The sequence below is a fragment of the Dama dama genome, chromosome 19 (genome assembly GCF_033118175.1).
Source record: "Dama dama isolate Ldn47 chromosome 19, ASM3311817v1, whole genome shotgun sequence".
NCBI lineage: Eukaryota > Metazoa > Chordata > Mammalia > Artiodactyla > Cervidae > Dama > Dama dama.
The window spans coordinates 77,775,214-77,803,012 of record NC_083699.1 but is presented as its reverse complement, the minus strand read 5'-3'; the positions used below and the strand labels follow the sequence as shown (position 1 = coordinate 77,803,012).

The 27,799-nt window shown below is 47.1% G+C and overlaps 1 protein-coding gene across 1 annotated transcript in view; it reads left to right on the top strand.

Moving 5' to 3' along the window:
* Nucleotides 1-26,669, top strand: part of PCP4 (Purkinje cell protein 4) — a 65,679-nt gene extending 39,010 nt beyond the window's left edge. Inside the window, exon 3 of the mRNA XM_061167993.1 lies at nt 26,261-26,669. Coding sequence (XP_061023976.1) covers nt 26,261-26,388 — 128 coding nt within the window. The 3' untranslated portion in view covers nt 26,389-26,669. The remainder of the gene's footprint in view (nt 1-26,260) is intronic.
* Nucleotides 26,670-27,799: the final 1,130 nt, after the last annotated feature.

The window sequence follows — 27,799 nt, the reverse complement described above, 5'->3', positions numbered from 1 at the left end:
CCAGGAGAGTGATGATCTGTCTATCCTTTGCCCTCATCAGGAGACAGGAATGTTTCTTATTCTGCTTATCAATTATTTGTATGAACATAATACTTCTCAGGTACTTGAATATATTTTGCTTTTTTAAGCAGGTGATACATTCATAATTTTATGTAAAAATTAATTTGCACAACAAGCAGCTTTTCAGAAGAGAGAATCCACTACAACTGCAGCCTGAGCTCCATGATAAGATGTTGAAATCTGTAGGGTTCCCATCAGAGCGGTGCATCTGTGATTGCAAAGGCATTAGCGAAGCTCATAGCTCATGTTCCTTCTTGGGAGTCAATGTGTTCAGGCAAGAGAGTGGGCTGAGTTGCCTTCAGGCACTGGACTTCCTCTTAGGTGGGACTGCTTTGCTGTCCCAGATGTGTAGAACAAGGAAGTCCCCCATCCCTGTGACCGTCTGCAGGCATCCTCAGAGCAACCACAGACTCACCCAGACCTGCAGGCAGACATCTCCCTGGTCTCACCTGAAAGCTCTCATCAGCGATCCCAGAACGTGGCTTTAGGGAGAGCCCCAGAGGGTTGTTGTGAGTTTCTGTAAAATCCACGCAACACAGTTTGTTTCTTCCAACGTTCTTAATCAGTAATGAGTTGGCGTTTCCAATCAATAATAATTAACTGCCAAGATTTGGCTCAATTTAGACAATTCACACAGGAAACGGTACTATTTCACTCCAAGTACAATTTTTATTCTTTCCTAAGTGGGTCCCTCATACTCAGGAAGTGACCACTTTTTATTCACTCTGACAAGCTGAGAACAAATTAGCTCTGAATCCTCTAAATTTTTTTTAATTGAAGTAAAACTAGTGTACAATGTTATGTAAGTTACAGGTGTACAAAATAGCAATTCACATTTTAAAGGTTATACTCCATTTATAGCTATTATAAAATATTGCCTGTATTCCCTGTGATGTACAGTATATTCTGCAGCTTATTTATACCTAATAGTTTGTACCTTCTCATTCCCTACCCCATGTTGCCCGTCCCCCTTCCCTCATCCCACCAGTAACCACTAATTTGTTTTCTATATTAGTGAGTCGGCTTCTTTTTTGTCACATGTACTAGTTTGTTGTATTTTTTAGATTCTACATATGAGAGATATTTTACAGTATTTGTGTTTCTCTTTCTGACTTAATTTCACTTATCATAATGACTTCCATGTCCATCCGTGCATGCCTGCTTAGTCATGTCTGACTCTTTGCAACCCCATGAACTGTAGCCCACCAGGCTCCTTTGTCCATGGAATTTTCCAGGCAAGAATACTGGAGTGAGCTGCCATTTCCTTCTCCCCCACCTAGGGTTTGAACCTGAGTCTCCTGCTTCTCCTGCATCAGTGGGTAGACTCTTTACTGCTGCACCACCTGGGAAGCCCTCCCAGTCCATCCGTGTAGCTGCAATTGGCAAAATTTCATTTCTTTATACGGCTGAGTAGTATTCCTCTGTGTGTGTGTGTGTGTGTGTGTGTGTGTGTGTGTGTGTGTGTGTGAGACATCTTCTTTATCTGGAATCCTTTTTTTAAGAGTGACTTCAGAATGTGATAGTGGATTTTGTTGGCCCTGTGCTAAAACCTCATCTAGCAAACAGGCTGCATCAGTGTGGTTTTGCCTCACTGAGGGCAGGTGCCTTCCACTTCAGAGGCAGACAGGGGAGCAAAGACCGCATAGCTGAGTTTGTCTCAAGGTTGGCACGACATCACCCAGCCCGGGCTCTGGAAGACAAGCCCCTACAAGCTCAGCCTTAGCTCTTCTTCAATTGCTGCCTCCTGACCTCACTTGCTCTCTACCAAGGACCAAGGACAGGGCCAGTTGTATCAGTTGTAGGTTCAGGGGAAAATTGAGGACCTGGGCTCCTTGGATTTGCCTGGTGGTGCAGTGGATAGGAATTCGACTGCCAATGCAGGGGCACGGGTTTGGTCCCTGGTTTGGGAAGGTTCCATATGCCTCAGAGCAACTAAGCCCATGAGCCTCACCTACTGAACCTGTGCTCTAGAGCCCTGGAGCCATGACTACTGAAGTCTGTGTGCCTAGAGCCCGTGCTCTGCAACAAGAGAAGGCATCGCAATGAGAAGACCTCTCTAGTTGCACCACAACTAGAGAAAGCCCACGTGTAGCAACGAAGACCCAGCACAGCCAAGAAAGAAAGAGAGAAAGAAAGAAAACCTGGGCTCCTTGTTAAAAATTATTAAGCAGATCATTCAGTCAAGCCTGGTCACTTCCTAGGGTCCCTGCACATATTGTCTACCATGTAACTGGCCTGAGTGGTACCACATACAAACTCCTATTTAAAAACAATTCAATATTAACTTCCCTGACAGTCCAGTGGTTAAGATTCTGCACTTCCCCTGCAGAGCTCATGAGTCAGGGAACTAAGATCCCACTTGCCATGCAGCATACTCCCCCCACCAAGAAAGCCAATTTATTATGTATTATTCATTTCATAATATCAATACATTTCACCCCCAGCACTTTCTAAACTGCTACCCTGGTTTAAGCACAGCAGATAGATCATCGGGAACTTTTTAGGCATGAAAATTTGCATCTAAGAACTTTTCCAAGTCAGGGGCTTAAAACCTCCCTCTCTTTAAAGTTTTCCTTACTTTTTAATGGCCTTGGCACATATTCCTGGATCCCTTTGTGTGTTGGTTGTGATTTTGTATGATTCCTGGTTTGGGGTCAGACTTGAAGAGAATGGAAGATTGCTGCAGACTCTCTGGCCCGTGGAGGGAGAGTTCTAAGTCCCTCCTCTTGCTTCAGGGCAGCTGAGGCTCCTCAGGCCAACAGCATGCAGCAGAGGGGGACCTATGAGTTTCCTGGCTTGGACCTTAGGAAACTGGAAGCTTCTGCTTTTTCCCTCTGGGAATGTTTGCTGTGAGAGAAGCCAGTTGCCACTTAAGAAGTTCCAGTAGATGGGAAGGAAATCCAAAAAAGAGGGGATGCATATACATGTATAGCTGATTTGCCTGTCTGAACAGCAGAAAGATCACTTTGCTGACAAAGGTCTGTGTAGTCAAAGCTATGGTTTTTCTGGTAGTCGTGTGCTGATGTGAGAATTGAACCATAAGGAAGCCAAAGAATGGATGCTTTTGAACTGTGCTGCTGGCGAAGACTGTTGAGAGTCCCTTGGACTGCAAGGAGCTCAAACCAATCAATCCTAAAGGAAATCAAACCTGAATATTCATTGGAGGACTGATGCTGAAGCCAAAGTTCCAATACTTTGGCTACCTGATGTGAAAAACTGGCTCATTGGAAAAGACCCTGATGCTGGGAATGATTGAGGGCAGGCGGAGAAGGGGGCGGCAGAGAATGAGATGGTTGGATGGCATCACTGACTCAATGGATATGAGTTTGAGCGAGCTCTGGGAGTTGGCGATGGACAGGGAGGCCTGGCGTGCTGCAGTCCACGGGGTCACAGAGTGTTGAACACGACTGAGCCACTGAACAACAGCAACAACAAGAAACGAATACAATATTATAAAAGAACCATGCTCCAGTAAAAATTTAAAAAATAAATTAAAAAAGAAGAGCCACTACCTTAAACTGCCATACTGTAAGGAAGTCCAGCTAGTCCATGGACAGTGGCCTGGAGAGGTGCCCACCCAGTCAGACCCTGCCTGCTCTCCCCTCCCAGATGGCAAGAATGAGGGTGAAGGTTGTTGGGTGACCCCAGCCCTGGGACCATCCGGCTGCACCTGTGTGGGAGGCTCCATCAAGAGAAGAGAAGCTCAGCCAAGCGTGCTAACCTACAGCACTGGGGGGAGAGAACACTCAGTTCTTGTGCTGAATCTGCTAATTCAGGGTGATCGGTTCTGCAGGAATAGTTATCTGGAACACAGGTAAATTGCTCCTCTCTGCGAACACCTTGGTTCCTTCTCCTCTCACTCCACTATTCTTCAAGAACATCCTGGATTGCTTTCTAGTCTTTGCTGGCTAGAGTAGGATCGCTTCAGGATGCAGACTTTTGGGTCCTTAACTACCAGAAATGGGATGCTGCAAAGCACTCTGGACTCTAGCTTGGTTGTGCTCATTTGTTTATCCGTTCATTCAGGAAATATTTGCTGAGCACCTAGTATGTGCTACCCCTGGGTTGGGAAGATCCCCTGGAGGAGGGCATGGCAACTCACTCCAGTATTCTTGTCTGGGAAAATCCCATGGACAGAGGAGCCTGGCAGGCTATAGTCCTTGGGGTTGCAAAGAGTCAGGCGTGACTGAAGCAACTTCAGATGCACACACACACAGTATATGCTACAGCTGGTCGTCAGAGCTGGGGATGGGAAACTTTAAAAAAGTGATGCTGGGAGAGTGAAGCGGGATGCCCTTAGTGATGAATGTATCAGTCATGATTCTAAGGGGAACCAGAAGACAACTTCCACAGGAGTCGTTTGAAGAAGGTCAACTCCAAAGGACCGTTTGCAAGGGTGCCTGCAATGCCGGAGACCCCAGTTTGATTCCTGGGTCAGAAAGATCCGCTGGAGAAGAGATAGGCTACCCACTCCAGTACTCTTGGGCTTCCCTTGTGGCTCAGCTGGTAAATGATCCACCTACAATGCAGGAGACCTGGGTTTGACCCCTGGGGTGGGAAGATCCCCTGGAGAAGGGAAAGGTTACCCACTCCAGTATTCTGACCTGGAGAATTCCATGGAGTCCATGTAGTCCCTGGGGTCGCAAAGAGTCAGACCTGACTGAGCGACTTTCACTTTCAGGCAGAATTTAGGGAAACCCACAAAGAACAGTGTAGCATCTCACACTAGGAATAGCAGAACCTGCAGAGAGGCACCAGAAACCAGAGAGGATGCTATGTGGGGAGCAGCCTGACAAGGTCTGTGGTCTTCTGTTGAAGGGCACAGCTGTGCTTCAGGCTACTTATTTATTTGGCTGCACCGGGTCTTAGTTTTGACACGTAGGATCTTTAGTTGCAGCATGTGGGATCAACTTCCCCAACCAGGGATCAAACCTGGGCCCCCTGCACTGGGAGCACGGAGTCTTATCCACTGGACCACCAGAGAAGTCCCGGCCTCAGGATGTTTTACAGACTTTCATGGTTGATACATTTCAGCAAATAAAAATTCAGAATACTCAGTTAAATTTCAATGTCAGATAAGCCAAAAAAAAAAAAAAAAAAAAAAGTGTAAGTATATCCCATGGAATATCTGGGTGCATAGTTATACTAAACTTTTTCTTGTTGTTTATCTGAAATTCAGATTGAACTGAACAGTCTGTGTTTTACCTGACAATCTGAGCAGAGAAGGAGGCAAATGAATACCCAGATCTTGTTTCTTCTGTCTTTTGATCGCCTCTAGTACCACCTATGGGGTGAATCCACTAAAGCCACAGCACGATGTTGAGGGAAAGGGTGGGTGGTGAGTCAGGAGGGGCAAGAGGGGAGGACTGTCTTGCTTTTTACCCCTGCATGTCTCCCCCTGGGCTCTTGGCCAGGGCCTGAGTGTTCCTCTCAGCCTCCCTAATTAAAAATGTCAACCATTAGACTGTACGTGATGGCAGCTTTACAAAGATGGTGAAGGTGTGATTTTTCAACCCCGATACTGCATTGGTTTCAGGGGAAAAAAAGAAAGAAAAGCAGTGTATCAGTATCATCCTTTTATTTTAACTGCTGTGTCATTGGTTGGTTTCATATTTTTTAAAAAAGGAAAACTGTCAGATCTTTTGGGAAAAGTGAAAATGAAAGTCGCTCAGTCCGACTCTTTGTGACCCCATGGACTATACAGTTCGTGGAATTCTCCAGGCCAGAATACTGGAGTGGGTAGCCTATCCCTTCTCCATGGGATCTTCCCAACCCAGGGATTGAACCCAGGTCTCCCACATCGCAGGCAGATTGATTGCCAGCCGAGTCACAAGGGAAGCCCGTTTCGGGAAGGAGGACATATTTGACATTCTTGGAGCAATTAGGCTCTCCCTGTAAAGGTTAATGTGTGTTTGTGAAGTCAGTTTTAGCCCTCCAGCCCAACTTGGGTGTCATTCAGGAGGTGGCCAGAGATGCGGGGTACTTAACTGGGGATGTGGCCAGGGCGGTGGTACAGGTGGACGCAGGCTGTGAGCATCTCAACCCCGTCTGAAGGTAAACCCTGGTGGATCCAGGCCAGCCGGAAACGGGGGTGGAGGCAAAGCAAGTCGGTTGCCCCCAGAAGTCCGGGTTATTAGAGCAGGAAGGAGAGGGTGGCAGCTTCTGCCTCCTGGGATTTGGGGCAACCAGGGTCCAAACATGGATGGGGTGGTGCAGGCTCCCTTCAAGGAGCTGGCGCTGGAAGCCACATGAGTTTCTAGAAATGCTACTTTCTATGTGTGGAGTCCACTGTGTCTCTGGATAACTCACCCAGCCACCCTGGCCCAGAAAGGTCAGAGATGGGGAGCCGCCAGGATTCCAGGTGTCCCTCTGGGAAGCCTGGACAAGCTGCCATCTGGCCTGGGGCCAGGGCTCTTGATCTGGGATATACTGTACTTTGCTCTCCCAGCCAGTGATGCAGAGTAGAGATGCTAACTTTTGCTGTTACTGTCTTGGGGAGATGTCAAGGAGCACATCTGCTCTTGGATTCCTGGACCCCAGAGCTTTGAATTCGACTCTGGGCTCGTGACTGTGAGATCAGCTGCTTAAAAACTATGAGAAATGACCATTTCTTTCCTTTGATGACGTACAAATCAGGAATCGAAATCTTCATCTCTCTGCTACTTCACACAACCAGGGGAACTGTTCTTTGGCAACCACAGTGAAGATAGTCCCCAAAGAGAAGATAATTTGAGCCCCTTTAATATAAGCCAGGCTTTGAAAGTTCAAGAGGGAAGAAGATTAACCCATGCTGTGGGATCATTGAATTTAAAGGGCAATTATTTATAGACTGGGCTTCCCTGGTGGCTCAGATGGTAAAGAATCTGCCTGCAGGGCAGGAGATCTGGGTTCGATCCCTGGGTCAGGAAGATCCCCTGGAGGAGGAAATGACAACCCACTCCAGTATTCTTGCCTGGAGAATCCCATGGACAGAGGAGTCTGTTGGGCTACAGTCTATGGGGTTGCAGAGTTGGACACGACTGAGCACTATCACTTTCACTTTCATTTACAGACTTGGCTTTTTCCAGCATTAATGTGACAGAGTATTTACTATTACCCTTCATAGGGTTTGCTACCTATGAGTGATAAGCCTAATTACTTGCAGATTACTAGATTTAATTCAATAAGACATGAAAAAATTATGTTTTTCTTGAAGACTACCCCTTTCTCTCAATAAGTGAACCGAGGGGTGGATGCTTCTTGTCAATCCTCTGGTTTTCTTTTGGGTTCTTGCCACAGTTGTGCTGTCCCAGCTGCCACGTTCCTTTTGCCTGTTGGGATCTGAAATTGAATCAACCAACAATCAGCTGAAATATGTATTGATTCCATAGAGCCAGACAGTTGGGGGATGGGCAGGGGAAGGATGGGAAATGGACAGACAATGGACGAGATGGGCTCAGTCACAGTGTTTATGGGAACACTCCTTCCAGTAATTTGTGATTATGTGAAATGAAAGCTTGCTACTATTTTTGTGCTTGGCTTCTTCAATATTTCCAAAGCACCGTTTCCTCTCTCTACTCTCCCCCCATCCAGACCCTGAAGATAATTGAAAATTGAACTGCACTCTGGCATTCATTTAGAGAGCAGAGTCTCTCATGTCAGAGAGATGCTTTCGTGGCTTTGGTGCTGATACGAGGGAAATCATTCTCCCTTTGGGCTCACCCAATCACAATCAGCTCAGACCCAAGCATCCTACATGCAGGACCCACTTCTCACAGCACACTGATTGCTAATTGTGTTCATTGCAGTGAGACGAGCAACTTTTCTTAGGCTTCAGGGTTTCAGGGTTTCAAGGCAAACATTAACCTTTTGACAGCTTGAATTGATGTGTGCTCACCAACATTCCATTTCCCACCAGTCCATAAAGACCTTGTTTTTATAGTGAGCTTTAAAAATGGGCTGGGTCGTCAGAAACAGCTCATGAAGATGCCTACTGTAGGTGATAATACATTTCTTGGCCACGGAAAGTGCTCTAAATGTTCCTACCAGGTAGTCACACTTGATAATTGTTTCCTAGGAATTCTGAAAGGAATAGGGAAATGTTTAGCGTCCAATTTTCACTGGATCTGCCCTTGGAAGAGCTGACACCTCACTGCCTCCTCTGGAGAGCTTTGTCATGTCTGACTCTTTGCAACCCCACGGACTGTAGCCTGCCAGGCTTCTTTGTCCATAGGATTCTTCAGGCAAGAATACTGGAGTGAGTATGTCATTCCCTTCTCCAGGGGATCTTCCCCACCCAGGGATCGAAGCTGGGTCTCCTGCATTGCAGGCAAATTCTTTATCATCTGAGCCACAAGGGAAGCCCTTTTCCATCTTAGTTGATTGCTTTGAAGGTTCTTTACATTTTAGCCATTCCTCTTACTTCAGGGCCTCTGGACCTCCTTGCCTGTCTGGTCTGCCCAGAAAACCTCTTCTGAGTCTCAGCTTCTTCGTCAAGGGTTGGGGGAAAGGATGAACCCCCAAAAGTTTCTGGTCCTTGTCCTGTGGTTTGGCCATTTGCTGGAGGTTCACTCGTGGTGAATCATTTCACTCTTGGGGTTCCAGTATCCTCTTTGTGGGACAACCGTGTCTTCAGACTCTTTCTCTAATCTGGACACTCTCTGATCCTATCTTTCTCCCGGAACACTACAGAACGCTCGATTTCTCTTGATTTTACTGTCTGTTCACATCAAGGGAATGCTGCCTGTGAGTTCAAAGGAGAAAAGGATGCTATTTCTTGGTGGAGGCAGTAGAGGGGAAAGTAGGTACAATGGACAGAATCAGAATCGGATTCTCACTGGCTGTGAACATGTGATAACAAATAAAGTAACTATTTCCAAAAAATGGGTGAAAACGGAAAAATTCGGCCTTTTATCTGGACAAACTGCATTTCCAAGTAGCTGACTGCCAAACATGGAGAGAGAGCTTATTTCCCTGGATATTTCTGTGGTGTGCATTCAGGCTGATGGTGAGGCTGCCTGGCCGGGGACCGGCCTCCATGCGAGGACAGGTGTAGATGAGTCTGTGCGTGACAGGTGGGGGGCCTCCTAAGGCTGAAACGGGCACACCTGTGCACATAAAGAGGCTGCTGTCAGCTCCCCCCTTACCCCCTAAAACTAAGTTGTTACTTTGCTGTTGCAGCCAGAAAGTATTCTGATTTTCTTTTGAAACTTTGTAACCCTTTCCCTTCTGGTGCCCTGCATATTTGGGATGATGGAACCTCAGGTTGTCAGCCGGTATCGTCTCTGGTGCCTTGGCAATTAAATATTGAGTTGCAGCTACTTCTGGAAAAATGTCTCATTCGCATTTTCGTTCTTCTTTTAAATATCTTTTTCTTTTGGCCACATTACATGGCATGTGGGATCTTACTTCCCCAACCAGGGATCGAACCTGTGCTCCCTGCAGTGGATGTCTTAACCACTAGACCAACAGGGAAGTCCCTCACTTGCATTTTCTATGCATCCAGGCCTTGACATCTTAACTGACAGCGAGGCATCATTTAATAAAAATTCCAATTCTTGCTGGGAAAGATTGAAGGTAAAAGGAGAAGGAAGTGGCAGAGGATGAGATGGTTAGATAGCACCACTGACTCAATGGACATAAATCTGAGCAAACTTTAGGAGATAATAAAGGACAGGGGAGCCCGGTGTGCTGTAGTCCATGGGGTCGCAAAGAGTCAAGCATGACTTAGTGACTGAAGAGCAACAAATTTTGAAATTATGAGCCAGATTCGTGTCAGGAAGGCTAGCGTAGGATCTTTGAAGACATTATGAGCAAGTTGCAGATAAAATGTTCAGTCTTTTCCTGTTCACACATCTCAGAGGTGAACAAAACAAAGCACATCTTTCCAATTAGGTGTCTGGGCTGGAAGCAGCCTGCTGGGTCTCCCTGGCCATTTGCAGCTGGCAAAATAAAAGTCCCTGCTGTGCCAGTCGTCAGTTCGGAAATGACTTTAGTGAAAGGTCAGATGCTGTGGCTCTGGGGAGGACTTCCGTTCTCTAACAGACTGACGTTAGACCCTTTCTCCCCGCTAGCATCCTATCTAAATGGGTTTCCTTCATCAGGTTCTTGTCATCGGCCTCTATTTAATGCTCCCTTGAGCTGCTGCCCCCCAAAATGGATATTTTATCACTGCTTCCATGTGTGATCCAGACAGTAATGCTTCTACCACCTCTGTTGATGATTAGAATGCTTCAAGGGATGATCGGTCAGTGTGGATCCTTTGAAATACGTTTTGTTAAAACTTTATTTCAAAATTGAACACTTTTCGATCATGCTGCCTGACACTGGAAATTATTTCCTTTTTGGAATTCTTTTTTTAAAAATTAATTAATTAATTTTTAGCTGTGCTGATCTTCCCTGCTACGCAGTATTTTCTCTAGCTGCAGAGAGAGGGGCTACTCTCTAGTTGTGGTGCGAGGGCTTCCCAGTGTCGTGGAGCACGGGCTCTAGACCTCGCGGGCATCAGTAGCTGGGGCACATGGGCTCAGCAAAGTTGCAGCTCCCGGGCCCTAGAGCATAGGCTTCATAGCTGTGGTGCCCAGGCTCCGTCACTCTGAGGCATGTGGGATCTTCCCAGACCAGCGATGGAACCTATGTCTCCTGCATTGGCAGGCAGATGCTTTCTCACTGAGCCACCAGGGAAGCCCTAGTTTGGAATTCTTGAAATAAAAACATTCTGCTTCTGGATGGGGGGAGGGGCCAGGTGGTCTGTTTGTGGAAAGTGCTTCCCTGTCCCAGTGCTGCATAAAGGTCCTGGTTAAACACTCACGATGGCTCGTGGGACCAAGCACAGTTCACGTCTGAATTCATCCCAGATGCTCTTCACCTCAACCAGGAGGAGAGGAGCCTGGAGCGTTAGCACTTTTCCACCTACTTGGGAAGCACTTCTTATTCTATTGCTTCTTGGGATTACTTGTCAGAACATCACTACTAAATAATGCTTAAGAGTAAAACCCAGGCTCTACCATGAACTAGTCCTTGAGAATCTGAGATGCTCTATGTGGTTGAGTTACTTCACCCAGAAACCACATCACTTTATCCTTCCTTGGGTGTACAATTTTGTTCTCTTTTTACAAATATGTGAATCCATCATCCTGGTAGGGAGCATAACAAAGCCCAAAACTTAAAATGACATACCTCTAAAACTACTCTTTCCAACAAATCAGCAAGTCCTTGGCTGTGGGCTCTCAAGATAGTGTCACTTTAAAAAAACAAGTAGAAGGGATATAGTTTTGCTTAAAACCTACAGAAGGAAGAAAGGCAGGAAGAAAGGAAAGGAGACTGAGGCTGTGGGGTCAGGAGATAGAGTGCATGGAGTTAAACCCTTGGGCCAGCAGTTCCTGGAGCTGAATGCATGTCTTTGATGACACATATATAGACATTTATGACCAGAAGCACACACCTCTGTGAAGAGCTCGTCCCTGTCATTAGGACACTCAGGAAGCACAAGACGCATGACCAGATGGGGAAATCAAGGCTGATCGCACCTCAGGTTTGAGATGGTGAGCAGAAATGGGCATATGTCAGTCCGGCTGCAGCTGGACCCATCAGGATCCAGGCTCTAGTTTGGCGTCACAGACCCCCCCTTTCAAAACTTTGCACCCAAATTCTGAATACACAGTGGATGCATCTGTCCAATACTCTTGTGTGTCTAAGAAAGCTTGTAATCCCTGAAAATCCACCTGGGAAAACATCTGTCCGCCTGGATTAGAGGTGCAGGGCTGAAGAGCCCAAGTGGGGTGTTTCCGGGGAGACAATACAGCCCCTTGCTCAGCTGCTGGCGGAGCACCAGAACGGATGCAGACATGCCTGCCACACTGCTGGAGAGAGGCATCTCTAATCAGCCAGTGCCTGGTGCAGAGGGCAAAGGGGAGAAGAGGGGAATCATGGTCCTAAAGCCTGGAAACAGCTTCAGTCCTTTCTGGCATCTGCTTGATGATTTTTCAACTGACGTTGCTGTTTGCTCTCCACATTTTTCATAAAGCTTGCCTAATTCCATGAGAGCCCTAAGGCTTGTCTTGGCCTTTCCTCTATTCAGTCTTCTTTCTCCTGCACAGAGTGGAATGCATTCCATCTGCCTTAACGCCTTCCTTTCCCTTTTAAAGTCAAACTGTCTAGAATGATGGAGCAATGGAAGTTAGATACTCAATGGGCTCAAGTGAGGTTTTTAATATTGTTGTTTTTCAGTCGCTAAGACATGTCCGAATCTTGGTGGCCCCATGGACACACCAGGCGTCCGTATCCTACATCATCTCCCAGAGTTTGCTCCAACTCATGTCCTTTGAGTCAGTGATGCCTTCTAACCATCTCACCCTCTGTTGCTCCCTTCTCATCTTGCCCTCAATCTTTCCCAGCATCAGGGTCTTTTCCAGTGAGCTGGCTATTCACATCAGGTGGCCAAAGTATTGAAGCTTCAGCGTCAGCATCAATCCTTCCAATGAGTATTCAGAGTTGATTTCCTTTAGGATTGACTGGTTTGATTTCCTTGCTGTCCAGGGGACTCTCAAGAGTCTTCTCCAGCATTACAATTCCAAAGCATTAATTCTGTGGTGCTTAACCTTCTTTATGGTCCAGCTCTCACATCCATACATGAATACTGGGAAAACCGAAGCTCTCACTATATGGACCTTTGTCAGCAAAGTGATGTTTCTGCTTTTAAATATTAGATCAACTAATACTTTGAGGCTACTTGGACATGTATTGTGATTATGATTGCATTTGACTTTTCTCTCTATTTCAAACTGGGAAACTTTAGAGAATTCTCCATCGTGGTGAAATTTTCAGAGTTTAATCCTTTAAAACTAATATTTTGAAGTTTAAAAGCTGGGGGAAAAGAGCCTGAGGAAATTCCTCCCTTCTGAAATGGTAAAACCAGGTAACATAAAAGAAAGAAAAGCACTCAAATTTTTCCCAAACTCTGAAAAGAAGAAAAAGAATGAGCCTGGAATAGAATGGAAGGAGTGAGCTAAACCCTGAAGGGAAAATGCATGCCTAGGAGCCGCACCTCACTCAGGTTCATTTCCTAAATTTTAGGGAGTGGAGGGAGGAAGCTGATGCCCCAGGTGGAGAAAAATAATGAATGAGTCAGGGACACCTGAGAATGATGGTTGGCAAAGGTTACTACATATGCAGGCAATATTTCTGTAGAAATAAAACCTGAGGTTTTAAAAGTATTAAGTGCTATAAAGAAATGGCCATCCATATCAGAAATTGAACAGATGTGTATATCAAAAAAACAAGCATATAGTTAGTTAAGTGAAGCCAAACTATGCACAGGGATGTATATTTGAATTTTTATTATCGGCTTGAAACAAAATGTTTTCAGATGAACTATACACATTATTGTGTATGTGTAAGTAGATAAGGTTTATCTGTAAGAAGCTGAAACCCTTAAAATAGAAACAGCTTAAACTATACTGTCTATTCCTCACTCTTATAAAAGGATTCTGAAGATAGGTAGCTGATAACAATCAAGATGATTTCAAGGTGCATTAATCATCTGTATTACTGCTTTGTCATCCTTAGCATAAGACTTATGCTCCAGAATAGCTGCCTGAGCACCAGCCATTGCATCTGCATTCCAGCTAGTAGAAAGCAGATAGCAGTAAGTAAAAATGGCCAAGGGTTAGCTTCTTTCTTTTCTCCCTGTCTTTATCTCTCTTTTTTTGGCCCTGCTACTTAGGATTTTAGTTCCCCCAGCAAGGGTCAAACCTGGGCCTAGCAGTGAAAGTGCTGAGTCCTCACAATTGGACTGCTACAGAATTCCCAGGTTAGCTTTCTTTTAATGAGATTTCTTTCTCCCACACTGTACTGACCAGAACCTAGGTCACCCAATTTCAAGGAGCATGGAAACCTTGTTTTGGGTAGTCATGTGCCCAACCCCAAGTCGGGGGTTTTATAACTAAGAAAAAGGGGGTAAATAGAGGCAAGAAATAGACCTGGCCACAACACATTTCTGCTGATGGAATTTCTTTAGCCCTTACTTATGTGGCTGGCTTGCATGGAGGGCAGGTCTAAGGTGTCAGATGACTCTTTTGTCCTCCATCTTCCCAGTCATTTCAAAGTCTTCAGAGTGTGAAGGAAGGCAAACGGTGGCTTTTCTGAGTGGTTCACTGTTAAGGAAGTTAGGTGTCAATTCCTGGGAAGGAATTTTCATTTTTTCCACGTGCTCTGAAGAGGAAAGGAACATTTGATGTGTTATCCACATCTCCCAGAGGTTTCTTACTTACCTACTTTCATTCAAGTTGCTCTCCAGTGCATACTAAAGAATCTTCTATGCAAATGAAATGGAAGTCTGCTATCTGATCCCTAGACGCACAGGATCATCTCTCATTCCCTAACACTGCTCTCCTCCCATAGCCCCAGGTAAGCTAGGCATGCCTGCAGGAGATAGCAACATGGACCACAGACACCACTCTTGCAAGATTCAGCCGAAACAGCTTTATTATAGGTGATCCATGTATTACAGAATTTCTGGGAGGCAGGGAAACCAGTCCTGGCCGTTCATAGCCAAGGACAATGCACACGGAAACACGCAGCCACATGGCAAGTTCTTCCAGCAGAAGATCTTCCAAGAACTGTTGCTGTTGCTTGGTCTGTGGGTCCAGACACAGGACAGGGGGTGTCTGCTGGCTGCCCCGGGAAGCGGTGTCTGCTGGCTGCCCCGGGAAGTCCTACTAGGTGTTTCTGCTTCTGTGCCTGCAAAGGGGGCTCTTGCTGTATTTGGTTGCCTCCCTGGTGCTCACCTGTTTTCTCAGACCCCGCCACACTGCACCAGTTTGAGTGGTCGTACACCTGGACTTAGGGCTTCCCATTTGGCACATTGGTAAGAATCTGCCTGTCAATGCAGGAGATGCAGGTTCGATCCCTGGATCATGAAGATTCCCTGGAGTAGGAAATGGCAACCCACTCCAGTATTCTTGCCTGGAAAATTCCATGGACAGAGAAGCCTGGTGGGCTACAGTCTATGGGGTTGCAAAGAGTCAGACGTGACTGCACACGCGTGCATGCACACCTGGACTTAGTGACTAAACAGCAGCAACAATAGCTGGGCAGCAGAATTCTACTCCCAGGGCACATGCGGTGGAGGGAGGAGGTGGCAGGAGGGGTGCTGGGGGAGCCAGTCTGCAGGCCCCCATCTATTACCACCAGGGAATAACCCTGCATTTGCCTTTGCCTTTTATACATTATGAAGCAGCCAGGTACACTCTCTGGTAAATATCTTGCAAGAGAAACAAGCCTCCGTTTATTATTATTCCCATTTCAAACACAGGGGAGGATGCAAATCCCAGAAAGGCAAATCTGACCACACAGAGTCAGTTGGGATTTGAATCTGAGGCTTCTTTAGTGAAGCTGTTTCTCATCTTAACTCATCGGGCTTTCTTTATTTTTATGCTAGGAAATGTAGGCATTCTGGCTAGTGTCACGGGCTGAATTATGTGTCCTCCTCAAATGCCTCTGTTGAAGCCCTAAGGCCTGGTGCTTCAGTATGTGACTATATTTAGAAATAGGGCCTTTAAAGAGGTAATTAAGGTAAAATGAGGTTATTAGGGTGGGTCTTCATCCAAGATGTCTGCTGTCCTTATAAGAAGAAACCAGGACACAGATACACAGAGGGATGAGCATGTGAAGACTTGGGGAGAAGACGGCCATCTGCATGCCAGGCAGAGAGCTCGGAGGACCCAGCCTGTGGAGACCTTGACCTTGGACTTCCAGCCTCCAGGACTGGGAAGAAATAAATGTCTTCCATTTAAGCCGCACTGACTGTGGTAGTTTGTTACGGCAGCCCTAAGCAGACTAATGCAAATAGGAACTGAGTTTGCCTTTCCAATAGAAAAACTGTTTTCAACAATATTTATATCTTTTTGTTTTGTTTTGTTTTGTTTTTCTCTTCCTAGACTTAATGAGTTTGGGGAAATTTTTGATCTCACCAGTGCTTATTCTTTTCCATTGAGTCCCACAGATGTGCACTTATTTGATTACCTAAATGCCACAGCTCGGGAGTAATCTTATCTGAGCAAGGTGCCATCCAGGTAGGGGTCAGAGAAATAAGATAATGAGATCGAGAGAAAGGAGGGGTGGGGGGAGCTTTGCATCCACCAAAGCCTGAGGTGAGCATTGGAGACTGGGATTCAAAATGCCCCTATTTTAGGACAAAAGAGAATTTCTTTCTCTTGCAAAAAGCTGTAAGGACCAGAAGGGTGCTGACTTGGTAACGGGAAAGTTAGGAGAAATGAGAACCGTGTTTTCATTTGATGTGAGAGGGAACATGGTGAATGCAGAAAGCCCCCCTTGCCGGCTGCCACTAATGCCTGACCTTGCTCATTAATCTCTGCCGCTTAGCAGAGACCTGGAAAATTGCAATTCTCCGTGCCAGCAGCCCTTGTTCAATAAATCCCGAGCCAGCAGGCAGAAGCAAGAAATGGCCCGAAGCTCGGAGCTGGCTTGCCGCATTCCACGCTGCCACCCAGCAAGGGAGACTCTGTTTTAACTCGGGAACAACTGGCTGAGGAAGCTGGGGCCTCTTCGTGTTCATTTCCAGCTTTTAAAAGAACGTGTTGTCTTTGTTTTTATTAGCATCTCATGGGATGCTCTGTGCCAGCATTGTGATGAACTAGGTATACTAATTTATTTTTATTACTATTTTTTTTCCTCAGGAGGAGCTGACCTTTTCTCTAACACTAGCTGCCTTGTTCTCTGGGTGTATTTTGATCCAAATTTGAGGCTTAAGGGATAAAAATCCCAATTCTTGCTTTTCTTATTTGTGGCTCTGTTTTCCCTGCCCGGAGGGCTGGGTTTGGGTCCTGGTGAAGGAAGGCACCCTAGCTGTTCTGCGCCGGTCTGGAGCCCTGGTGCTGGAGAGGGTCAGTGGCCATTTCAGAGGCCTCTGGAGCCCAAGTACAGTCTCTGGGTATCAAGCGCAGCCCAACTGACAGATGTTAATTCTTTCCCAGTTAACATTATACTTTGAAAGAAGGTAGGACATTCTAAGAAACTTGGCATTAAAATACCCCATTTGCAAGGCATACTTATGTTAAATGACTGTTATTTCTTGATGGCTTACTAAAATTTAGGTTCTTTTATAGTACGCTCTGTGCTTTGCCTCCTAATCAAGGCAAACTCCCACTCAGGACAATTATATCCCAATTTACTGCTTGTGTGCAAATTTCTGATCTAGGGGATTAGGCCTTAGGAGGTAATTTGTTTCTATAAAATAAATCCTAAAATATGGAGGGTTATAAATGTGTAAACGAAAGACTTTACATCTGTGTGTGTGTGTGTGTGTGTATGTGTGTGTGTATACACAAGCCCCTGTGCTCATGAATTAGTGCCAGTATCTCTAGGCAATGACTTTGCACCATCACAAACTCAGAAACAAATACAAGAGCTCTTCTGATCAAGCGTGGGGGTTCATATATTTTGGAATGAGGCTGAATTTCAAACTTTTAAAATCACACCCGGAGCTGTTGCAGGATCCCTGAATAGCTCTGTTTTGCCCTGGATGACTGTGTGTCTTTTAATTTTGGAAGAACTCATGCTAAGTGAGTGAAGTCTGCCACTTGGATGGGGACTGGGTGGATGAAGAATACTTTTTCAACCAGTGAAGAATAATTTTTCAAAAAGTGTTGTATTTGCCATCCCTCTTCTCTGGGCCAGTGAGTGTGAGGCTAGCTTTGGGGATGGCCTCCCCGTCCCCTTCCTAGAGGCCTTTGCTATTGTTGAGTTATTTCAGTTGTGTCTGACTCTTTGTCACCCCATGTACGGTAGTGCACCAGGCTCCTCTGTACATGGGATTTCCCAGGCAAGAACACTGGAGTGGGTTGCTCTTACTCCAGGGGATCTTCCCGACCCAGGGATCGAACCTGAGTCTCCTGTGTCTCCTGTATTGGCAGGCGGGTTCTTTCCCTCTGAGCCACCTGGGAGGCCCTACCCAGAGGCCCACTAGGCACATTAAAGCATCCACATTCCCTCTCCCACTCAGCACCCTGTTTTATGTGAGGAATTTCTGAAATTCTATTGCTTATCTATACATTTACTTTTTTATTTTCTGTTTCCCCAGAAGAGCAGGGTTTTTTCTTCTGTTCTCTCCCAGCCCCTAGAACAGGGACAGGCCCGCAGGAGGCCTTCTGGGCCATTTATCAAACGACTGAATTTGGCATATGAATTCTCCTGGAATGCCTGGTAAACAGACAGATTTTTTGAACTGGTAGACCGAACCATGTGTTTAGACTTGGACTGTTTGAGACTTCTTTTTCCTCCCTGGGCAACAGTAACTGGTCCATACAGCCGGCTGTCATCTAGGGCTCTGTCTAAGGAATTCAAGGTAACAAGACACTGGGGAATAAAAAGAAGATCTGGAGCAAGACCTGGATTCTGAATCAGCCCATGGCCAGCTCTCACCGGGTGCTCTCCAGTGAGGCAGGTGATGGTCTCTGAGCCTTTGTAAAGTGAGGACCATGGACGTTTCCTGCAGCTCTCCTAACTGGCCAAAGAAGCCAGACAAGGCATACAACATGAAGCTACTTTAAAACCTAGCACTGGATGGGAGAGGCGTTTGGGGGATAAAGGACACGTGTACGTATGGCTGAGTCCCTTTGCTGTTCATCTGAAGCTGTCTCAACATTTGTTTGTTAACTGGTTATACCCCAATGCAAAAGAAATAGTTTCATTAAAATATTAAGTGGTTATTAACAGGTACGTGCTAAGTTGCTTCAGTCATGTCCAACTCTGTTTGATCCATGCATTGTAGCCCACCAGGCTCCTCTGTCCATGGGATTCTCCAGGCAAGAATACTGGAGTGGGTTGCCACGCCCTCCTCCAGGGGAGCTTCCTGACCCAGAGATCAAATTCACATCTCTTATGTCTCTTGCATTGGCAGGCAGATTCTTTAGTCCTAGCACCACCTGGGAAGCCCATTGATAGGTAACAGAAGAAATAATAAAACCTAGAGAGCCCCAAAGTTAGATCAGGTGCTGTTATGTGTTGAATTGTGTCTGACCCCAAATTCAGATGCTGAAGCCCTGCACTCCCAGCCCCCCACCACACCATCCCTCAGAATGTGACTCTATTTGGATATAGGCCCTTTATAGAGGTGATTCAGCTAAAATGGCTTAGCAGGTAAAGAATCCACTTGCAACACAGGAGACACAGGAACCTCGGGTTCAATCCCTGGGTCAGGAAGATCCCCTGGAAGAGGAAATGACAACCCACTCCGGTATTCTTGCCTGGGGAATCCCAGGGACAGAGGAGCCTGGCTGGCTACAGTCTATGGAGTCGCAAAGTCAGATACGACTGAGCGACTAACACACTACTACAGGTTAATACGGCTGCTCACCAAGAAACTTCGATGGGCTGGAGGGCTGATCTGTGTTTTATCAGGATGAATTCACACAAAGGGAATTTTTGTCTCTCAAACCGTTTTCCTATTCGCTGGATTTTCATGACCATATCAGAGGCTTGTAGTATCTATTTGGGATTGTCTTCACCTGGTAGCAGTTCCTTCCTTTTATGTTTATGATTCTCAATTTTCCATTTGCCATCAAATGATCTATAAAAGAAAATCCACTTACGTCTATGAGGGAGAATCCATGTAATGCTTGGTGAAGACTGGTTCTTATTACAACAGCATCTTCTAGAAGGGCTCCCTTAACAATTTTCTGATGGTGTAATAAAATGCAGACAGCAGGGCCATTCCCTGTCTCAGTTTCTGCAAGGAGAAGGCTGTATTTCAGGGAAAGAGTATGAGAAATACCTTGTTATTTGTTTCAGTCGCTAAGTCGTGTCCTACTCTTTGCAACCCCATGGTCTGTAGCTTGCCAGGCTCTTCTGTCCATGGCATTTTCCAGGCAAAAATACTGGAGTGGGTTGCCCTTTCCTCCTCTAGGAGATCTTCCTGACCCAAGGATAAAACCCATGTCTCCTGCATTGGCAGGCAGATTCTTTACTACTCAGCCACCAGGGAAGGTCTAGAGCCATGCAAAGTGTAAGTCTGAATAGAAGGAGGTTCCTTCCTGGTGGGGAGGTCACGGAAGAAGCCTGAGCTGCAGGGAGCATTGGTTCTTCATCAGGCTGGGCCATCAACAGCGCTCTGTGCTGTGCCTCGGTTGTTTGACGATGTTTCTGCCTGGGGAAAAGAGTATAATTGTTTGGGATGGTTTTATAGCTGTGCCTTTCATTCTGAGAGGGAAGATGGATGGGAGCACAGACAGACGGGTGACACAGATAGGTAGATAGTGTAGTTGAGACTGCCGCTGCCTTGCCTGGTAGACTGTGAACCTCACCTCCTCAGAATTGCTCGTGTCTCTGAGACCCGGTGCTCCAGGTAACGGACCTGACAGCGTTTGGGTGAAGTCTGAAGGGCTCATGGGGAGTCCTGCTCACACCTCTTGAGCTCCAAGATCAGGAAGGTGGTTTTACTCTCCTGCTCCAGGGGAGTTGGCAATCAATATCTTTTTCTGTCAAACCAGCGGATTGGAATGAGTCATCTGTTGACCCTTCTCCTATTCAGCTTTAGAACTCCTTCCTGGAGGGCACACAGAAATGCTAAAATTCTAGGACCCCGGAGAGAAACAAATGATAAGAACTGCACAGTCCCGGGCAGTTTACACGGTGCTTTGGTGAAATGCTGCCCGCTCAGGCTCAAAAGCTACTGTCAGGAGCCGGGTGGGATGGGTGCTGTCCACTCCAGGCAGCGGGACTCTAAATAAAAATGCCAGGTGCAGCCCACCCAGTGCAGATGTGAGCGGCAGATGGTCTTCATGGAGCGGCAGTGGGCGGAGGACACGGGAGGAGGGGTGGCTGGAGGGAGGTCTGGAAATGAGGGTGGCGTCGGTCCCCTGCATGGCTTGCCCGAATCTACTGTTCCTTCGGGTGGAGCAGTGTGCAGAGCCTGATGCCCCCAGGGCCTCCCAGCTGTGGGGACTGCTGGCACCCTTCTCTCGTACTGTTCCGGGTGTGTATTCACAGGACCCAGAAGTCATCTTTAGGTGGAGGACTCTCTGTGCCTTGCCCTGCTGAGTGAGGACCATCCAACACAAGCCAGCAAAGGCCACTTGCCACCTGGGTGGGGTCTGATGCCCTGGGGCTCCCGCCTGGCTGTGTTTGGTGGTCATGTGGCTGGCCCTGCTGGAAAGCAGCCCCTCCCTCTTTGCATCGGGGCCCAAACATCCCTGAGTCTCACCACTGAGCAGATGGCCAGGCGGAGAACCACATGACTGCCCACATCCTCTGCTGACTTAGCAAGTCCTTCCCCACCCCAATGGGTCTCGGTTTAATTTACACCATGGCCTTGAATTTGCTCGTGACTAGCTGGAGCAGGCTTTGAGTTTTTATTTTTATTTTTTTGGCCACGCCACACAGCTTGCAGGATATTGGTTCCCGGACCAGGGATGGAACCCAGGCCATGGCAGTGAAGGCTGGGAATTCTAACCACTAGGCCACACTGAATTCCCAGGGCAGGCTCTTTAAAAAACAGTTTTACCTCTCCATTTTTGAGATGTGCAAACTGAGGCTCAGAGAAGCTAGGAACCTTCCTGAGGGTCCCAGAGCAGGCAGAGACACCCCCAATCCACCCTTATCTGGACCTACACCCCTGCTTCTGCTGCAGCCTTATCAGAGGTGGGAGGGTCTGGGGGCTGGGAGAGAGTCAGCCCAGCCCCACGGCAGGCTGGAGGAGCTGTCTGCCTGCCTGAGACCTCCTTTCATTATTCCTCTGGACTGGTGCTAGGAATAGGCACTGTTCCGGCACATTTTCCATTCAGGAGAGAAACCTTGCCTCTTTTTCACCATGCTGCTGGGGTCAGTGCCCCATAGAGGCTTTGTCGTGCCCCGCTGCCCAGACCCCTCCTTAAGAGCACTGGGGTGGAAGAGGGGGCTGGGAACTCCCTGCCGCATGGAAATGAAAGGCCTGCACTGGACAGCAGCCTGGCTTATCAGTCAATGGACTCATTTGCAATCAACCATTGGTTACTTGTGGAATGCCTGCTATGTGCTGGGCCCCGTGTGAGCCGCACAAAAAGGCTGAAGCCCCCGACCTTAGGGAGCTCAGATGGAGTGATGGACCACCAAACAGGAAGTAGAGCAGGGAGTAGAATAAGACAGAGGTAGCCCCATGAAGAGTAGTAATGCGGGGGGAGTGGGTAGGGTGTGGCCCGGAGGGAACCCACTCCTTGCAGGGCCCTTCCTGTCCCCCGCAGGCAAGGCCAAGTTCCTACCTTTGGGTTTCAGCTGATGCTGCTGGTCGGCATCTCTCGTCTGCCCTGGAGTGATGGCAAAGGGAGGTTTCATATAGCCCTCCTGCACCCTTCCACTGTCACCATCACCCAGGTCAAGGGAGGGAGCCTTGGCATCAATGAGGGGATGTCCACTGGGCACCGGCTGTGGTCCCTCAGTTGCCTCTTCTCCATCATTCCCTCACTCCTGCTGAGTGTGGGGTGCTTAGAGCTCCTTTTTCTTCTAGCTCCCAGGATGACATGGACCCATTGCCAGGCCCTCAGATCATTTGCATTGAACCCTGTGTCCCCAGTTCTAATTGTTTCTTTTCCTCCACAATCTGGGTCCTGGATGCTCTGCACATCCCTGGGCAGCTCAGCGGAAGCACTAACCATGGCAGACCTCCAAGAAATGCTGGACTCTACAAAGTAAAGACTCCTGAAACATCAGTGGTTTTCTTTTTTAAACACTGGAATATTTTTCAAAGGAGGGAGGAATCTATAAATCACTTTGGCTGAAGATATTAGTCGAAGATATAATTGCGAAATCCATTTTTATGACCCGTCTTTACTGTCTCATTACATATTCCCTAAATATACATAATTTTCCACATCTTCATTCATCATGTGTCAAAAAATAATATTGCTGTTTTCTTCCGTTATTGTAAGAGGGAAAAAAGACGAACCAGGCCGCTCAAAAGCTTCAGGCTGCAGCAGCATTTTAACTCTGAAAGAGAAAATCTCCCATCTTCTTTTGAGTCAGATCTCATTCTCCCCCTTTGCAATCAGGGTACAGTAGATAGAAGGGTTCCTCTGGGAGGAGAAGCACCTGGGACTCCAGACCTTCCGGTGATGATTCTTGGTGCACAAGATACTGCTTCTGCTCCATGCCGAGGACAGATGAGCTGAGCCATCATGCGCTGGTTTGATATATGCTTGCGCTCCAGTCACAGGCTCTTGTGATAATCATTTTTTTGTTTAGTTGCTAAGTTGTGTTCAACTCTTTTGCGACCCAGTGGACTGTAGCCTGCCAGGCTCCTCTGTCCATGGGATTTTCCAGAGAATACCAGAGAGGATAGCCAGTCCCTGCTCCAGAGGATCTTCCCAACCTAGGGATGGAATCCACATCTCCTACATTGGTAGGCAGCTTCTTCCCACTGAGCCACCTGGGAAGCCTGTGATAACCTCAGCGAAATGTTTTTAAAGGATGAATTTGAGCCTCAGGAACCTCCTATCCTTCCTGATGTTTCTGCTCCTTAGAGAATCTCTGAATAAAGGGACTTGGAGTGGGGATTAAAATGTGGATGACTACCCAACACAGTAAGAGACAATCCCACGATTCTCTGTATCATCTGGGGTCTCATGGGTTAAAAAATATCACTCACAAATAATCCATGGACATCAAGCTACTCAAAATCTCAGTGGTCAATCTGAGATAGAGGGAAACAATTTTACTGATTTCGGTCATGGGCCAATCAGTCCAGTAAGGCTTATAAAGCCAGCGTCTTCTCCTCCCAGATGGAGGAGTGATTGGAGGGCTCCAGGCGCAACCTGCTTGGTCTCTGAGAAAACTGAGGGGAGAGTGCTTAAGGATCTGCAAAGGAAAAGTTATTCAACCAGACACGTCTCTCTCTCTCTCATCTATCTACCTATTCTATCTATTGCTATCTATCTATCTAATCTATGGGCTTCCTAGGTGGCTCAGTGGTAAAGAATCTTCCTGCCAATGCAGGAGACGAAGGTTTGATTCCTGGTTCAGGAAGATCCCCAGGAAATGGCAACCCACTCCAGTATTCTTGCCTGGAGAATTCCATGGATAGAAGAGCCTGGCAGGCTACAGTCCATGGGGTCACAAAGAGTTGGACATGACTGAGTGACTAAACACACACACGTCTATTTAACCTATCATAGCTATTTATCCACCTATCTAAACTATCATCTAACATTATCTATCTGTCTATCTAATGGAGAGAGAAAACAGATCAGAGTAAGCAGGAGAGAAGGGACCTGTGTCACTTGCACGTGACCCCAGCATCCCTGACTCTCTGTGCTGGGGATACTGACTGAATACTGTCATCCGAGGGCACAAAGTAAGACAGATGGAGAAGGGCTGGACCACGCTCAGGTTAAGTGATGACCTCAGGATGCTGGTGATAAGGTCAAGGAGTGAAGCCCTGGCTGTGCTCCCTGGGTGGGCTTCCTGTCCTGCCTCCTATGCTCCCCGTGCTCCACCCTAAGCTGGATGTGCTCCACACGCTGTCCTGACCTCTGCTCCAGGTGCAAGCCCAGGATAGCGGGGATATTCTCAGCCCAGGTGCCAAGTGGGGGGGTTCTGCCTCCAGTTCTTTCAGGAGTTAACCCCAGGGCCTTATTTGTTACTTCATCTTAAGCCAAGTAGCTGGATCTCAACCCTAGCTGCATCTGGAAATCACCTGAGAGCGTTTTTTAGGAAGTAGGGCTGTCTGACCCTATGCCCAGGGATGCTGATTACTCTAACTTGGTCTTGTTTGAAGGAGTGCTGCCGCTGTGGCCATGAAGAGGCCCCCCGAGTCTGGGGTGGGTCCTCATGTCTCTATTACAAAATAGTGCCTTTGATGATTCTGATGATCAGCTGTCACTAAGCTGAAGGAGTATTAATGATTCTTCCCTTCTGTGACTAGAGGGTTTGTTTATTTATTTTTCTTATCTTTTGCTAGAAGTGTACACAGCACAAAGGCAGCCTCAACACAGGTGATCACTTCACCATGGCTCCTGTCCTATTTTCAAGGATCTTAACTGTGAATGAGTTCAGCCCTCTGCCACAGCAAACAAATGCGAAGCCTACGTCATTGAAACAAATTGTTAAGATGTGCAAGTCCAGCTTGATTGTGAAGGTCGGATGGTATCATCCCCCTGTGACAGTGGTAGAAACAGAAGGCCTCATTCAATCAGTAAATCTCACGTGTGTGTGTGTGGAAGCTCAGTGCCTCTGTTGGTTGGAGCTGTCCTGAGTAAGAGTTACCACTCGGTCTATTATCTGCAGCACTGTTTAAATTGTATCTCGGGAGGTTCAAGAAGGCGGGGAACATATGTACACCTATGGCTAATTCATGTTGATATATGACAGGAATCAAACCAATATTGTTAAGCAATCAGTAATCAATTAAAGATAAATATAACCAAAGATAAAAAAAATACAAATCAGTAAAAACATAAAAAAGAAAAAAATTGTATGTACATGAGAGAGCAGAGGAAAATAATAGCACTGTTAGTGTTTTAAATTTTCTTAATTGAAGTACAGTTCTGCGCTTGTTTCAGCGTATAGGAAAGTACAAACACATACACGTATACGTATATTCTTTTTCAGATTCTTTTCCATCATAGGTTATTGCAAGATGTTGAGTAGAGTTCCCTGTGCTATATAGTAGGTCCTTGGCATTTATTTTACATATGGTGGTTTAGTCACTAAGTTGTGTTTGACTCTTGAGACCTCGTGGACTGTAGCCCGCCAGGCTTCCCTGTTCATGGGATTTTCCAGGCAAGAATACTGGACTGGTTTGCCATTTCCTTCTCCAGGGGGGGTCTTCCAGGCCCAGGGATCAAACTTGGGTCTCCTGTACTGCTGGTGAAGTCTTTACCAATTGAGCTACCAGGGAAACCCTATCTTATATATAGCAGTCTGTGTACGTTAATCCCAATATTAAATGGGGCCCCAAGGAACAGAGACTGGTACAGAAAGTGTCCATGATGCCAACTGTGTTTCTGACTTTCCTCGTCCCTCCCTGGCAGGGGTAGCGACTCGGCAGTCAGAAGACGGTTGCTTCTGAGCTCTGAGGGAGCCCAGGACACGCTCTGCTGGCTGGTACCTTGCAAATTAGGTCTCGTGCTGGGGGAGGTGCCACGTGGTGCTCGGAGCCTGGCTTGATCCAGAGCCGCTGTCTTCCTGCTCGCTGCTCAGTGATCACCTTCTGTTTGTGCTTTTCTTGCTCCAGATGGGCAGAAGAAGGTTCAAGAGGAATTCGACATCGACATGGACGCGCCAGAGACAGAACGCGCAGCGGTGGCCATCCAGTCTCAGTTCAGAAAATTCCAGAAGAAAAAGGCCGGGTCCCAGTCCTAGTGGGAGAGTCCCTTCCTAGTCTGCCAGGAGACACCAGCTTCAGCCATCATCCATCAAGAAATTGAAAAGGAACAGCGCCCTCAAGAGAAGTCCTCATCACATGATACCCATGTGCACCGCAGTCCCGCAATGCATGCACAGAGACCCGTGATATTTATACCCTTGTAGGAAGGTGTAGACAATGCAGTTGTGAGCAGCGTAATCTCTGTTTATCTTCAGGATCATTCCTCCTGCAACTAATTATTTTCCTTGATGTTGTAATAAAATGGAGTTAAGATGCATGATTAAAGTGTCTGCCTCTGTCTCCCCTTTTACATTAACTTGCAAAGTTACTGCTGTTAGAAGGGGCTACAGGCTAGATGCCTATTTTCCTCTCCCTCCAAGAGTCAGAGCTGAAATGCGGTGCCTTCTGTGAGCAGTTTTCCTGCTGAGAATGGGAGATGTGTGCTCAGCTGTGCCTGTCTAGTTCAGAGATGGGCAATGAATTTTCTTCTTACCGTGGGGTTAGAGCCCTGGATCCTGGTGAGTCAAAGAATCAGAGGGCTCCCTGGGGAACTGTGACTCATGCAGAAGAACTTGAAGTGGGAGGGCAATACATCTATTTGGGCGTGTCACCCAGGTTTAGGCAGCAGGCACATTTCAGTTCCCTGGGGGGGATGTCTCCACTACTGAGAGCCATTCCACCACTCACCTGCCTCTCCCCACTCATGTGGGGCTCCATGGCCAGGTGATCCCCCGCCCCCCAACTCCTTACACTCCTCAGGTAGTAATTTGCCACCTGTTAAGACTATTTAGCACATCCTGCAAATGGGAGAAGCTGTGGGTTCTCTCACGCCCCATCTCTTCCCCTGCAAACCTTGCAGATGAATTTCTTCCCACACCCAAAGGGTAGGCAGGAAGGAGAGGGCTGTCACATGCAGAGGACAATCCTCCGAGTTGAGAAACAGGTGTATATTTGCCTTGGGGCCCCGGGAGGCAAGCGCCTCCAGCCCCCAAGTCTGGTGTGGTTTTGGCTTTGCCATGTGAGACCCTGATCTGGAAGCTGCATCTCATCTTCATCCCGAGATGCTTGGGGGCAGCACAGGGTACCGCTGTGGGCCAATTGGCTTCTTTCCTTTGCCAGCAATTAACCAAGGATGGAGGCAGAGAGTGGGGAATAGTGGAGAGAGGAGGAACATGGTATGTGTGTGTGTGTGTACGTGCCCTCTCACATACGTGCACCTGGGATTGTGTGTGTATACAAAGTATAACTCATGGTGGGAGAAAGCAGTGGGCAGGGCCATGACTCGTAGCTTCTCTGGCAAGGCCCCATTCGCTGTCTCCAAGGTACAGACTGAGAAAGACTGTCTGAAAAACTCATCTGCAAATGTGTTCATTCTCTTGTGTATGCAAATCCCTTTTACTGGACACC